Below are 14895 nucleotides of genomic sequence, written 5' to 3'. Positions count from 1 at the left end.
GGGAGGAGCGGCGCGGGGGAGGACCCAGGAGGGGTCCTTCGGAGACGGGAGCGGAGGGAGCGGAGGGAGCGGGACGGGGACGGCGGCGAAATGAACCTGGAATTGTTGGGTGGGAACGGGAATGAACCTGGAATTGTTGGGTGGGAACGGGAATGAACCTGGAATTGTTGGGTGGGAACGGGAACGAACCTGGAATTGTTGGGTGGGAACGGGAATGGGAATGAACCTGGAATTGTTGGGTGGGAACAGGAATGAACCTGGAATTGTTGGGTGGGAACAGGAATGAACCTGGAATTGTTGGGTGGGAACGGGAATGAACCTGGAATTGTTGGGTGGGAACGGGAATGAACCTGGAATTGTTGGGTGGGAACGGGAATGGACCTGGAATTGTTGGGTGGGAATGGGAATGAACCTGGAATTGTTGGGTGGGAACAGGAATGAACCTGGAATTGTTGGGTGGGAACGGGAATGAACCTGGAATTGTTGGGTGGGAACGGAATGGAATGAACCTGGAATTGTTGGGTGGGAACGGGAATGAACCTGGAATTGTTGGGTGGGAACGGGAATGAACCTGGAATTGTTGGGTGGGAACGGGAATGAACCTGGAATTGTTGGGTGGGAACGGGAATGGGAATGAACCTGGAATTGTTGGGTGGGAACGGGAATGAACCTGGAATTGTTGGGTGGGAACGGGAATGAACCTGGAATTGTTGGGTGGGAACGGGAATGAACCTGGAATTGTTGGGTGGGAACGGGAATGAACCTGGAATTGTTGGGTGGGAACGGGAATGGACCTGGAATTGTTGGGTGGGAATGGGAATGAACCTGGAATTGTTGGGTGGGAACGGGAATGGACCTGGAATTGTTGGGTGGGAACGGGAATGAACCTGGAATTGTTGGGTGGGAACGGGAATGAACCTGGAATTGTTGGGTGGGAATGAACCTGGAATTGTTGGGTGGGAACGGGAATGGACCTGGAATTGTTGGGTGGGAACGGGAATGGGACATGAATCTGGAATTGTTGGGTGGGGATGGGAATGGGAATGAACCTGGAATTGTTGGGTGGGAACGGGAATGAACCTGGAATTGTTGGGTGGGAACGGGAATGGACCTGGAATTGTTGGGTGGGAACGGGAATGGACCTGGAATTGTTGGGTGGGAACGGGAATGGGAATGGACCTGGAATTGTTGGGTGGGAACGGGAATGGACCTGGAATTGTTGGGTGGGAACGGGAATGGGAATGGGACATTAATCTGGAATTGTTGGGTGGGGATGGGAATGGGGCATGAACCTGGAACGTGCTGGAATGGGGATGGGGATGGGAACAGGGACCGGGAACTGCTGGGATGGGAATGGAACGTGAACCTGGAACTGCTGGGTGGGAACGGGGATGGGACATGAACCTGGAATTGCTGGGTGGGAATGGAGTGGGAATGGGGATGGGGATGGGAAGGGGTGGCAGTGGCTCCATCCGCGGGGGGATGGCTGGGGCTGCAGAACCCCCTCCCTCCCTCCCTGCCTCCCTCACCGCTGCATTTCTCCCCCCCAGAGTCCTTTGGCCAGAACTACCCCGAGGTAAACGCGTCCCCCGCATCCCCCCCGGCCCGGCGCTCTCTGCGAGCGGCCCGAGGGGGTGGCAGCGTTTCCTGACCCGGCCCCGGCCCTGCTCTGCTCTGCTCCATCCCCCAGGAGGCAGACGGGACCCTGGACTGCATCAGCATGGCCCTGACCTGCACCTTCAACCGCTGGGGCACCCTGCTCGCCGTGGGCTGCAACGACGGCAGGATCGTCATCTGGGACTTCCTCACCAGGGGCATCGCCAAGATCATCAGCGCCCACATCCACCCCGTGTGCTCCCTCTGGTCAGGGAATCCCGCCTGCCTGGGAATTCGGGGCGTGCCTGCTGCTCCAGGGAGGGAGGAGAGCTGGGCTGGGAGGTTGGGCTGGGGCGGGGAAGGCTCCGGGATGGCCCGAGAGGGGAAGGCGTGGAGTTCCAAAGGGGATCGTCCCAAAGGTGTCTGTGTCAATGCATGCAGTGTGGGATGTAAACAGGGTTAAAATCCGGCTTTTCCAGGGCCTAAAGGGGCTCCAGGAGAGTGGAGAGGGGTTTGGAAAAGGGCTGGAGGGACAGGGCAAGGGGGAATGGCTTCCTGTTGGCAGAGGGCAGGGTTAGGTGGGATATTGGGAAGGAATTTTTCCCTGGAGGGTGTGTGGGGACTGGAATAGATTTCCCAGAGAAGCTGTGGCTGCCCCATCCCTGGAAGTGCCCAAGGCCAGGTTGGGGCAACCTGGGCTGGTGGAAGGGGGTGGAACTTGAAGATGATCTTCCAGGTCCCTTCCCAAGCCAAAGCACTGTGTGATTCCATGCTTTTTGTTGGATCTTGCCTGTGTTTGCTGAGCACCAGCTGCTCTGGAGCGCCCTGACCCCCTGGGTGTGGTGGGTGCTGCAGCCCCTGTGACACCCTGGGGCACTTCAGGGCATTTCCCTCTGGGAGAGTTTGGAAATGCATTTATGGTTATTTTCCCAGCTCTCAGGTTTATCCCTGAGGCTGCCAGATTTAATCTCTGTGTGTGTGTGTGTGTGTTTAAGCTCTGAGGAGCAACTTTAACCGGCCCTGCCTCTCCCTGTGCTGCAGCTGGAGCCGGGACGGGCACAAACTGGTCAGTGCCTCCACCGACAACATCGTGTCCCAGTGGGATGTGCTGTCAGGGGACTGTGACCAGAGGTTCCGCTTCCCCTCGCCCATCCTCAAGGTCCAGTACCACCCCCGGGACCAGTAAGTGCTCTGGGACGAGGGCTGGCTGCTCCCACGGGGCAGGATTCCCACGGGATCCGGGATTCTTCCGGTTCCGTGACGCGCAAAGGGGTTGTCCCAAACCTAATCCGCGATTTTTGGTGCGCTGGTTTGGGATTAGGAACTGCCCTGGGGAGTTGTTTTGGGGCTCTCTTTGTTGTGGAAATGTCAGCTCTGTTTATTATGGGAGTATCATGGAAGGAGGGCAGGAAACAAGGGAATGATTCCTGGGAACGTGTACAAATGTCTCACTGAGTTTAGAAGTCATGAAACTTGGAGGAACTTCCAGAGAAAGAAAGGAAATTAAAGCAGGCACAAACTTAGTGTCATTTTGCCTACTGAAGTAACAAAGGCAAGATAATAAAAATACAGGGATATTCTGTATTTCTTGATAGAGAATGGATTTTTTTTTTGATTCTAAACGTGGAAATCCCTTTCCAGAGGAGGAACCACCAACTCCTCCCGCTCTGCTTTGCAGGAACAGGGTGCTGGTGTGCCCCATGAAGTCAGCACCAGTGATGCTCACACTGTCAGACTCCAAACACGTGGTCCTGCCCGTGGATGATGACTCTGATCTCAACGTGGTGGCCTCCTTTGACAGGAGAGGGGAATACATTTACACTGGGAATGCCAAGGGCAAGGTGAGGCTCCAGCAGGGAGCTTCCAGTGCTTCCTGTCTTCATCAAGGTGCTGAACCTTTCTGGGGTGTTTTCTCCCGTTTCAATGTGCAAACAAAGCTCCCTGAATGTCTCTGGAATTGTTGATGTGATCTGAATGAAGCACCACATTTATCTTTGGGGATCTCTAGACTGTAAATTCCCTGACAGGAGGAGGGAGCCAGGGGGGGGGGATTGGGCTCTGCTCCCAGGGAACAGGGACAGGAGGAGAGGGAACGGCCTCAGGCTGTGCCAGGGCAGGGTCAGGTTGGACATCAGGAGGAATTCCCCCATGGAAAGGGTGGTCAGGCACTGGAAGGGGCTGCCCAGGGAGGTTTGGAGTCCCCACCCCTGGAGGTGTCCGAGGAAGGACTGGATGTGGCACTCAGTGCTCTGGGTCACTGAGGGTTCTGTTGGCAGTGTCAGGGACTGATGTGAAAGGCACCAGGAGGGAAATGAGCTCCAATGAAGACAACTGATTGCTCTCTGTCTGCTTGATCTTCAGATCTTGGTCTTAAAAACAGACACTCAGGATCTTGTTGCTTCCTTCAGAGTGACCACTGGGACCAGCAACACCACAGCGATCAAATCCATCGAGTTCGCCCGGAAGGGCAGGTGAGTGGCTGAGCTGTCCTTCGGGGGGATTGAATGCTCTAGTGGGGGTTGGCAGAGCCTTCAGAACCCCTCCTCCCCCCCAGAATTTTTTGTATTCCTTTTGTCTTTTAACGCTCTGTGCCCTCCTCCCTGCAGCTGCTTCCTGATCAACACGGCCGACCGGATCATCCGGGTGTACGACGGCCGGGAGATCCTGACGTGTGGGAGGGACGGGGAGCCCGAGCCCATGCAGAAACTGCAGGACCTGGTCAACAGGTGAGAGGCTCTGGGATGGCTGCTCAGCCCCACTGGGTGGTCAGGCACTGGACAGGCTCCCCAGGGCAGTGGGCACGGCCCCAAAACCTGCCAGAGCTCAAGGAGCGCTTGGACAATGCTCTCAGGGACAGGGGGGGATTCTGGGGTCATTCAGGGCCAGGAGTTGGACTCCTGATCCCTGTGGGTCCCTTCCCACTCAGGATGTTCCATGAATCTGTGAACAGGTGTGCTCAGAGCCCCCCAGCCTGTGGCTGAAGGGTGACTCAGTCTCTCACCCCGTGTGAGGACAAATGTTCTTGTTTCAAACCCGCCTGGCACAACTTGACGTCTAAATAACTATTTGAGGGTGGGAGTGCGTGGAGATCTCAGTCAGGAGATCAAACCCACTTCACCATCCCTCCACCCTGGGCTGGGGTTGAACCTGTGCTGCTCCCTGTGCTCCCAGGACACCCTGGAAGAAGTGCTGTTTCTCTGGGGATGGGGAGTACATCGTGGCAGGATCAGCTCGGCAGCACGCCCTGTACATCTGGGAGAAGAGCATTGGCAACCTGGTGAAGATCCTCCACGGGACCAGAGGAGAGCTGCTCTTGGATGTAGCAGTAAGAAAGCTGCCCTTAACATTTCCTGTTGTTTTGCAAACTTAATCCTTCTAAATGAAAGCTTCATGAAGTTTCTCCTCCCTTCTCTTCCAAATAAACCCAGTGGCATCCTGTGCGACCCATCATCGCTTCCATTTCCAGTGGGGTGGTGTCAATATGGGCTCAGAACCAAGTGGTGAGTGTTTGGATCCTTCCCTTGGGATCAGGCCCTGGCACAGGTTGCCCAGAGAAGCTGTGGCTGCCCCTGGATCCCTGGGAGTGTCCAAGGCCAGGTTGGACAGGGCTTGGAGCAACCTGGGCTGGTGGAAGGTGTCCCTGCCCATGGCAGGGGTGGCACTGGATGGACTTTAAGGTCCTTTCCAACCCAAACCATTCCCTGATTTCCCAGTGGTCTCCATCCAACCCTTTATTAAATCCCAATTCCTCTCTCTGTGTGAGTAAAACTGGCTTTGGATTTGTGCCTTAGGAAAACTGGAGTGCCTTTGCCCCTGACTTCAAAGAGCTGGATGAGAACGTGGAATACGAGGAGAGAGAGTCAGAGTTTGACATTGAGGATGAAGATAAGAGTGAGCCAGAGCAGACAGGTACTGCTCAAACTGGTTCTGGGGGGAAAATACTCCTTACTCTGTCTGGGTGGCCACTGGAGTCGATGTCAGCACAGCCACCACTTGGTGGTGCCCAAAATTCGTGGAAGAAGATCATGGAATGTGGAAGGCCTGTGTTAAACTGTGGAAATAAGGATTATTCCCAGCACACCACCCAGCTCTCCTCACCCCCAGCCTTTGCTGCACTTCTCATATTTAAATTAATTGTTGTTTAGCAGTTTCTGTGTTCACTCTTAAAATTGACTTGTGGGAATTGGGCATTAATTTGATTTAATCAACAGTCAAGAACCAGTTTAGTGAGAACAACAAAACACTGTGTAGGTTTTAAATCCTGTCCCTGTTGCAGGTGGGTTACAGCAATAGCTCTGTATTAGAACAGAGGGAAATAAAATAAAAACCTGATGGTTTTAAGAGGAACTACTTTAGGGGTTATTTTGTGCTTAAATTACAGTTAAGAGGAAATACTTAATAAAATAACAGGTTTGTTTTCTGCTTCAGTTCCCACTTTTCCATGCTCGGACATTTAAGCACAGCCAGTCCCGTTCTTTCTGAGTAATTTGGTCTTTTCTTGACTCCCTTTAATTCGTGTTTTTTCCCTGGTCCTCAGGTGCTGACGCTGCAGAGGATGAAGAGGTGGATGTGACGAGTGTGGACCCCATTGCTGCTTTCTGCAGCAGGTGAGGGAGTGTCTTGTTTCCAGCCTGGATACAAACCCCACCACTGAAACCCCCCCGGGGTAACAACCCAACGGTGGCATTTTTAAATGACAGCAGCTGCTTTCCCTCCCCAGTGACGAGGAGCTGGAGGACTCCAAGGCTCTGCTGTACCTGCCCATTGCCCCTGAGGTGGAAGATCCAGAGGAGAACCCCTATGGCCCCCCCAGATGCTGTGCAGAGCTCCCTGGCTGACGAGGGGCTGGGCTCGGAGAAGAAGAGACAATCCTCCTCTGATGGCCCCCAGGCACCAAAGAAGAAGCCCAAAACCACCAACATTGAACTCCAAGGAGTCCCTAACGATGGTGTGTGGGGGCTGCCCTTGTTTTAGTGTCTCTTCTGTGTCTGGGGGGGGGTTTAGCTTGGTCTGGAGAGCAGAAGTTCCCAGAGCTTGCCTTAAATTTCCCCTTCCTTTGAAGTATTTTCTTACAGCAGTTATTAACAGCCAGGAACTTGGCAAGTTCAGGATGGGTTGGGAATCCTGAAGCTGCAGTTTTTCAGAGAATCCTGGAATGGTTTGGGTGGGAAGGGACCTGAAAGATCCCTCCACAGCCAGCCCTGTGTTCAGCTCCCCTTTCTCAGGTGTGGCTCAGAGTTCCTGAGCCTCACTCATGGATTCTGGAATCCCAGAGTGTTTGGGTTGGAAGGGACCTTAAAGCCCATCCCAAGCCATGGGCAGGGACACCTTCCACTAGCCCAGGTTGCTCCAAGCTCTGTCCAGCCTGGCCTTGGACACTCCCAGGGATGGGACATCCTTTGAAAAATCCATCCCATCCCCTCCCCACCATCCCAGGGAGGAATTTCTTCCCAGCATCCCATCTAACCCTGCCCTCTGGCAGTGTGAAGCCATTCCCTCTTGCCATTCACTCCATGCCCTCATCCTCAGCTCTCCTGGAGCCCCCTCAGGCCCCGCAGCTCCCAAATTTCCCCACCCTTCCCACGCTGCTCCATCTCACCCTGGAATCCCGTTCTCCCCCTTCCCCACAGAAGTCCATCCGCTGCTGGGTGTGAAGGGAGATGGTAAATCCAAGAAGAAGCAAGCAGGCAGGCCTAAAGGATCAAAAGGTAAAGACAAAGATTCTCCATTTAAACCGAAACTCTACAAAGGGGACAGAGGTGCTTTACCTCTGGAAGGAGCAGCGAAGGGTAAAGTGCAGGCGGAGCTGGGACAGCCCTTGACAGGTAAGGAACCGACCTCAGCACCCTTGGCTTGCTTGGTGGCCTCGCTTTGTGCAGCCCCCTGGTCCCTTTAGAGGCGTTTTTTTAGCTCCCCCCAAACGGCACTTTGCTCACTGAATGTTTGGCTGCTGTCAAGGAGAGGCAAAATTGTACCTTGGTGAAGGGGAAACTGCTGGATTTGAGGGGAGGAATGAGGAATGATAGCTGGTGTAGGGAGAGCTTTAGGGAGGGGTTTTAGTAGGGAACTATTTCCAAAGGGGAAAAAAGGATTTAATCTCCTCAGTGACTTCCATCAGCTCTTGCATAAAGAGCAGTGACGTGGTTTGGGTTGATTCTGGGGGGAGAAATGTAACTGGTGAAGGGTTCTGAAGCTGCAGCTGGCATTTTGTGCCATCAGTGCCAGGCAGAGAACAGAGGAATTCCACCAGGAAGGAGGAGAAGGAGCATCACTAATGGTCTGTTTGATAAATGGACCCTGAGACAAAACCCAGGAGCTGAATTTTCTAATCCAAGCTGTACTGCAGCCTTATTTAAACTGCAGAAGGCACAGTTGCTGTAGATCAGGGCAGGTTTGGGTGGATTTCCCCCCCTTTTATGGCTTTTTGGTTCTGTTTCGTTGGTTGTGTGCTAGAGCTCATCCAAGCCCAGCACAGAAGGCACAAGTTTGGCTTCAGTGACGTGGAATCCATTTATTTTTAGATTTTAATGAAGAGCTCAGGGTTTGAAATTCCAGCAGCTTCAAAGGCACAGTGGAATTGATACATCAAATTTTGCATTTCCTTGAACTTCAGCGGCTGCTGCTGTGGATTTGAGAGTGTCCAGAAGTGATTGATTCCTCCCCCTTCCTTCCCTCACTGCTGGTCCTGTGCTGCCCACCCTGCTCCTTGTCCTTCCTACTCAGCTCCTCACTGTTGCTTGTACTGGTTCTGATAATGGTGTGCTGGGACAGGGAATGGGATAAAAGGGATCAAAAGGGGTAAAAGAAACCTGGAAAAATGTGGTGGGGGGGTTTTCCTGGGCTTCCATTGGATCCTTTCTCGCTGCACCCTGCAAAATGCAGCAGTTAAACAGCCAAGTTCAGCCTTGGGAGGGGCTGATGAGTTTCTGGTGTCACGTTTGCTGCCAGGGGGGTGACTCTTCTGGATTCCCAAGTCCTGAAGGGACATCCAGCAGTTTTAGAGGATGGCAGGGATTTCAGGGTGTGTCTGTTGCAGGTTTGCCCTCAACTGGTTGTACTCATGTGCCTGCTCTGTGCTTGTAGGCAGAGCTGGGTGTTACTTTCCACTTGCAGCTTGTGCTTGCTGGTGCTTGGTCTGTGCTGAGAGCTGGGAAAATAACACCCTGTTCCTCCAACACCCCTCAAATGGAGCAGCACCCTGGGCAGGCTCCTTTCCTCCTGTTTCTTTTTTTTAATGCATCCTTCCAAAGCTTTATTTGAGAGGATTTTGGGGTGGTTTTGGTTGTTGCTGCTGCCCTAAGGTTGTTCTACCACAGCCTGACGTGGTGTGGGAGGAGTTTCACAGCCCAGCACAGTTCCCTTTGGGCTTTGGCCACTGAAACATGGGAATTTTTCTTCTCTTTTCTCTCAAACAAATGGGTTTAGACCCAAATTTCCTGCTTGCTTTCTCTGGCTGCTGGAGGTGGGAGAGCTTCCTAAAATCTGCTCTGTGTCTCTGTGGCCTGTGCTCCCTTTAAGGTGCTTTCCTATGGTGGTGTTGTCTTTGAGTGAGATAAAGGCAAATAGGAGGGAATTTCTCCCTGTGAGGGGCTGGGATGGAATTCCCAAAGAAGCTGTGGCTGCCCCATCCCTGGAAGTGTCCAAGACCAGGTTATAAGGCAGGAAATGCCTTATTTTTTACCTTAAAATCAGGTTTCAGCACCAGCAAACAGAGCAGTTTGGTCATTTTATAGGTGCAGGATAAAATCTCGCAGCAGTCTGGTTTCACCCAAACTTAGGTGGAACTTGTTTCAGTTGTGTTTTTTCCCGTGAAATTTCGGGACTGACGAATCAAATAATTTTACACCAGATAAATTTGCTTGGAATTCTGTGCAGTAAAGAGTTTCTGAGCCCCCTTGTCCATGCAGTGCACGGGATCTCAGATAGGAACACCAGACATGTGGATTTGCCTCTTGTTCCTTGGATCCCCTTCAGAAAAGAGCTGCTTTATCTAGAAAATCTTGTTCTCCTTCATTTTTTTCCTGGAAAAGCTGCCATGTTTGGTGCTCTCTGGTTTCTGGTAACTCCTGTGTGGGGCTGATGACTTATTTTTTGCCCTGTCTTTGGTCTCTTTAGCAGGTGGTGCAATCTCAGAATTGTTGTGAAGACTCTTCTTCGCCTCCCTGTTCTCTTTGCTCTGTTGGCACCCTAGTGTGGAAATAGCTGGAATGCTCAGTCCGAGGGACTGCCAGGCCCAGCAGACTGACTGCTCATGGATTCAGGGAGTGGCTGTGCTCAGGAGGGGCTCTGCAAGAGGAAGGCCCTCCGTGGATCAGAGGGGGATGTTGGCTCAGGCCCTGCCACTGGAGAGGGACTCGTTGGACTGTCCTGGTGGTGACAAACCCTGGTGTGTCCCCCTGCCACTCCAGAGCTTCCCAGCCTTTGTCTAAACCCTTTTCTTCATTCCTGGACTGAAGAGCACCCTGAGTGTGTGTTTTTACTGCTGATGCCCCGTGACTGTGTGTCCTGCAAACTGCCCTTCCCCTGCTGGGCCATCCTCCCTGCGAGTCCTGTCATTCCTGACCAGCTTTCCCAGGAGCTCAGTGCTCCCTGCTGACCTCAGTGCTGCTGCTGGGCCAGGCCCTGGGGCATCTCCAGTGGAGAAGAGTCCAGACACCTCTGGAGTCTGCAAAGGATGAGCCTTCACTTGGTTGTTTTTAAGACTCTGCTGGTGGGAGAAGGAGCTCTGATAAAACATTGAATTTATGTGTTTTCTCCCAGCCTGTGACACCAGAAGCTGTGTTGGCAGGTTCTGTCTTGTCCTTGGCAAGTGTTTTTATTCCCTTCCCTGGGAGGTGCCCTCCCAGAAATAACTGTGTTCCTCCTTCACTGGTGGGGACTGGGATGTGCTTAAAAACAGAACCAGGATTTCTCTCAACTGAAACAGGGCTTTTTCAGAGGGTTTTTTTTTGTTGTTTTGGTTTGGTTTTGGTTTTTCCCTCCACTTCTGGTTAAAAATGGCAGAAAGGTGGATGTTGACAGCTCATTCCAGCCATGCTCTAACCTTTTATTCCTTAAGGGCAGTTGGAATATTTTCCTTGTAGGAATGGGAAGAGGCACTTTCTCTGTCAACACCCACAGCCTGAACCTCTGGTACTCCACCAACCTCCTGCTAAAAGGAAGTTTTCATTCCTGAGGCCCCTTGTTTCACAGACTTTATTCTAGTTCCTATGCAACACTTCCAGTTTCTCCCCAGTGTAATTATTGGGATTATCATGATTATTTAAAGTCTCAGAGTGTCCTGCAGACACTGAAACCAGGGAGTCACAAAGAGATTGATTCACTTGCAGCCAGAAATGTGCAGTGGCTGCCTGGGAAAGAGGGGGGAGACATTTTGATTCAGAAGGTTTTAAAAACTTGTTATTTTCATTTCCAGCTTTGGTACATTTGCTTCATGTAATGGAATTCATTACCAGTATTAGGTTTTTGTGTTCTTTTCTGCTCGTTGGATGACTCTGACGTGTCAAATCCACCCGTGTGTGTGGTGTGACTGACTCCCCCACACCCTCAAGCTTTAAACCTGCCCAGGTCGTTGGTTTGAAGCGTTTGATTTGCCCCAGACTGAGCTCCTCTGTACAGTGTAAATGTCCTGGGTTTATTTTTCCTGCAGCTCTAATTTTATTTTCCGGTGTCTGTAGTTTTGTACAGTATTTGTCAGGTGCTGGCCTGGTGGTGGAACAGGGCGGTGGTGTCAGCTTTGTGTTTGTAAATAAAGAGGTACCTCTGATTTCCTAAAGTCCTGGGGGTTGTTTGGTGGTGTCTGGGAGTCCCACAGCGCAGGGGGGAGCTGGACACAGAGCTGGGTGTGGAAAATACAGCTGCCAGCTCCCCAGAATTCCTCATTGTAAGTGAAAGGGCGCTGGGAACAGAGATGTGTGTTTATGTTGAGGATCTTGGTAATCCCAGCTCAGGCATTGGTTGGGCTGGTGATGATTGAACTGCCTTGGTCAGGAACTGGAGACAGCACAGTTCTGTGGCCCATAAAATGTGAGTTACCCCTCAAACCCAGGAACTCTGGGGTTTTTTTTGGTGAGGAACAGGAGTGTGTTGTTCCTTTGGGATGGCTGAGCTCGGAGTGAATCCCACTGGGGTTTGGCTGCTGTGGCCTCTGCCTTAGAGGAACGTGGAGATTTTGGGGTCAGGTCCCTTTGGAGTGGTGGCTGTGACAGAGCAGGGGCACCCCTCTGATGGGGGGTGTCCAGATCCTCATCCCAGAGGATTTGCTTTGCCTTCCCTGTGTTCCCTTGGAACGTTTTAGGCTGTGTTGTGACCCGGCAGCAGGGCTGTGACATCAGCTCTGCTCCCCTGGAAATGGATCTGGGCATCATCAGAGACAAAACCTGCTCAGACTGCCTTGGATTTCAGTGGATCAGACTGTCTAGAGGTTGGAATGTTGGGTTGGAACTGGGGGAGTGCTTTAGATGTGGGATGGGGGTGTGTGCAGGTCAGGGCTGGGCAGGAACTGGGATTCCCTTGTGCTCCACAGCGTTAGTTTAAAGATTACTGTTTAATTCTATCACTTTGTAGCTCGGTGGGGAAATTAAAGTGGACCTTCTTTACAGTGGAAATCCACAGAAAGCCTTCCAGAGAAGGGAGAACATCATCTCCTGTGACTGTTAGATACACCCAAACTGCTGGAATGTGCTGGGTGGGAACATCCTGCTGCCTTGCTGAAGGAACTGGGGTTCACGAGTCACGTCCTGGGGGACATGGGGAGGGGTTGCTCGTGTCTCCTTTAGCAGTGCTGGGCTTTGAGCCTGTCAGGATCTCCTCTGGTGGAAGGATCTCCCCTGGTAGAAAGATCTTCCCTAGGGGAAGGATCTTCCCTAGTAAAAGGATCTCGTCTGGTGGAAGGGATTAAAAGACGGTGCTGGTGGGATTTCAGAGACACCGAGCCTGAAGATTTACAGAGGACGATTCTGAGGGGTTTTGGCTGCTGACCTCAGGTGGAGGACCTGCCATGAAGCCCCTGGAGCAGAGGCAGCTCCCCAGGACGGTGCTGTGTGCCCTGTGCGTGCTGGCCGTGCTGTCCCCGGCCGAGGTGCCCTCTCGGAGGAGATCAAGGAGCAGCTCAGGGCGTCCGTGGCCAGGATCGCCGTCAACTCCACGCCCTGCAGCGTCACCTGCGGGCCGGGCCTCAGGGTGGAGGAGATGTGTGAGGTGACTCCAGCCGGGGAGAGGAGGAACTGCTCCCTGGTGGGCTCCTACTGCCTGGTGGGCTCCCTGTGCGGGCTCCGGCACCTCCGCGCGCCCGCAGGGCGGCCCCTGCGCCTCACCTGCCTGGCCCCCGGCGCCCCCCGGCCCGGCAACCACACCTACCGCTACACCTGGGGCCTGGCCCGAGGCCTCATCACCACCAACGACCTCCTGTTCCAGCCCCTGAGGAACTCCAGCCCTGCCCTGGCGTTCTCCCCGGCGCGGGAGGCGCACGCCGGCACCTACCGCTGCGACGTGCGGCTGCTGGGCGGCCCCAAGCTCGTCAAGAGGGTCTACTTCGGCCTCAGGGTGATCCCCGGGGACCTGGTGGATCTCAGCTTCCAGCAGGCCTCGAGCTGGGAGCAGAAGTTGGTGGCCCACCTGCAGGAGGGGAACGGCAGCCGGGAAGGGCAGGAGCGGTTCTGGCGGCAGGAGGAGTTTTACGAAGCTGCGCTGGGGATTGGGAGCGGAGTGGTGGGGGGAATCCTGCTGAGCCTCCTGCTCTGCTGCCTCCAGAGGCTCTGGAGGAGGAGAGGAGCGGAGAAATGAACTGGGATTCCACGCAATGGCTTGTGTTTGCCTCTTTGTTGGTGTTAAGGGGGAATTTGGGGGGTGGTTCTTGGGCTTGTCTGTGTAGGGCTAGGCTGGACTTTGGTGATCCTTGTGGGTCCCTTCCAGCTCAGGAGGTTCCACTGATTCTACAGAATTCTATTGATTCTCTTGATTCTGTGTGATATTTCTGCTTTATTTTCCTGACACAATTTACTCTGGAATATTTTCTTGCACTTTGCTGCTGAGTCAGTGCAGGGTTTTAGAACAGAGCCTGGGCCTTAACTGGAGCAGTTATTTTACAGGAAACTACTCCATTTACTCTCTGTTTCCTTTGTTTTCCCCTGGATTACAGGAGTGCAAAGCAAACCCAATCCCAGGGAAAACAACCATATCGAAGATTGAAACACTGCAATTAGTTCTTCTTTTTAGCAGAACAACACCAAAAATGATTTAAATGGATTTACAGAGGGAAATACTTTTATTTGCCAGTGAAAACTGAAATAGGCACTTTCCACCCCTGGTTTACAGAGCTCTTTTTGCCTTCTGAACACGAAGAAAATGGGGCAATTGGGAGTGACCCACCACGGGGGAGAGGGCTGGGAGCTGATGCTTAAAATCAACCAGGAGCTGCCCCATCTGGGCACCTTCTCTGCTCTTTGTGATGGAAATTCGGGACTCAGCATCCTGGGGGCAGCTACTGATTTAAAAACCCGGCCAGAATGACATGAAAGCTCCAGCAGAGCCTATTTCCCCCTCAGCTCAGCTGAGGAGGTCAGAGGGGGAGCCAAAAGGCTCCTTCATCTTTTTATTATGTCTCTTTTTTTGATTTTTGGTTGGTTTTTTTCTCTGAGGGGACCCAGGTGCCCAGAGCAGGGAAGATTAATATATATAATTTTAATGCTTAATTTGAGATGGAAGGCTGGGATGGACAGTGTGGCTCCAGCTGTCAGGAAAAGGAGGGGACTGGGCTCTTCATGGCACTTTCCTTGGGTGCTTTTTGACTTTTGAAGCGATATTAAGTATGTTGGGAAGGGAATTAACTAAACAGGTCCGTGGGGGCTGGAGGAGAAAGGAGGGAAAAAGGGAACAGGAACCTTTCAAACAGCATCTCCCCATCCCTGCTTCTTCCCATCTCTTCCTGGAAAATGGGTGTTTTCTCAGGCACTGCCCTCGTTCTTCCCACCCTGAGTGGCTGAATTGCAGGAAGAAAACAAACCAAACAAGGTGTCTCTTTTCTGCTGTGAGTTGGTAACTCGGATTTTCACCCTCACCTGGAGGAGGGGACGTGCAGACCTTTGGTGCTTCCAGTTCCCAGCTTGGTGGGGAGTTCTGTGGAGCAGACTCTGACTGTCCATGACCCTCAGGAAGCAATTAGTGCTGTGCTGCTCCAGGCAGGTTGTGAGTGGTGTGTTCTCCCCACACACAGGGGGTTTCCAGCAGCTCCTGCCTGTTTGTCAGCCTGGATCCATTTGTCTCTTTGGTTGATGCCATGTGCAGCACGTTTAATGATGG

The 14895-nt window shown here is 52.8% G+C and overlaps 2 protein-coding genes and 1 long non-coding RNA gene across 4 annotated transcripts; 2 read left to right on the top strand and 1 right to left on the bottom strand.

Moving 5' to 3' along the window:
• Positions 1–51: 51 nt before the first annotated feature.
• On the top strand, positions 52–11371 carry RBBP5 (RB binding protein 5, histone lysine methyltransferase complex subunit). Its single transcript, XM_050326929.1, is given in 15 exon segments — positions 52–109; positions 1551–1576; positions 1691–1863; positions 2638–2778; positions 3275–3437; positions 3958–4067; positions 4203–4322; positions 4768–4921; positions 5025–5096; positions 5388–5505; positions 6134–6203; positions 6317–6400; positions 6402–6544; positions 7227–7421; positions 9712–11371. Coding segments are annotated over 15 exon segments (1617 nt in total). The 5' UTR covers positions 52–90; the 3' UTR covers positions 9741–11371.
• On the bottom strand, positions 114–914 carry LOC126645987 (uncharacterized). Of its 2 annotated transcripts, XR_007630204.1 has the most exons (5): positions 857–914; positions 640–763; positions 510–602; positions 289–350; positions 114–158 (listed from the first exon to the last, which is right to left on the bottom strand). It is a non-coding gene; the product is annotated as an uncharacterized LOC126645987 (long non-coding RNA). The 2 variants fall into 2 exon arrangements; XR_007630205.1 differs by lacking the exon at positions 289–350.
• Positions 11372–12491: 1120 nt separating the features above from the next.
• Positions 12492–13380, top strand: TMEM81 (transmembrane protein 81). The gene is given in 2 exon segments (XM_050327082.1): positions 12492–12680; positions 12683–13380. Coding segments are annotated over 2 exon segments (783 nt in total). The 5' UTR covers positions 12492–12595.
• Positions 13381–14895: the final 1515 nt, after the last annotated feature.

Source organism: Myiozetetes cayanensis, unplaced genomic scaffold, assembly GCF_022539395.1.
Source record: "Myiozetetes cayanensis isolate MyiCay16 unplaced genomic scaffold, myiCay2020 scf32, whole genome shotgun sequence".
Lineage (NCBI taxonomy): Eukaryota > Metazoa > Chordata > Aves > Passeriformes > Tyrannidae > Myiozetetes > Myiozetetes cayanensis.
The sequence above is the reverse complement of the archived record's forward strand: the minus strand, read 5'-3'. Positions and strand labels throughout refer to the sequence as shown.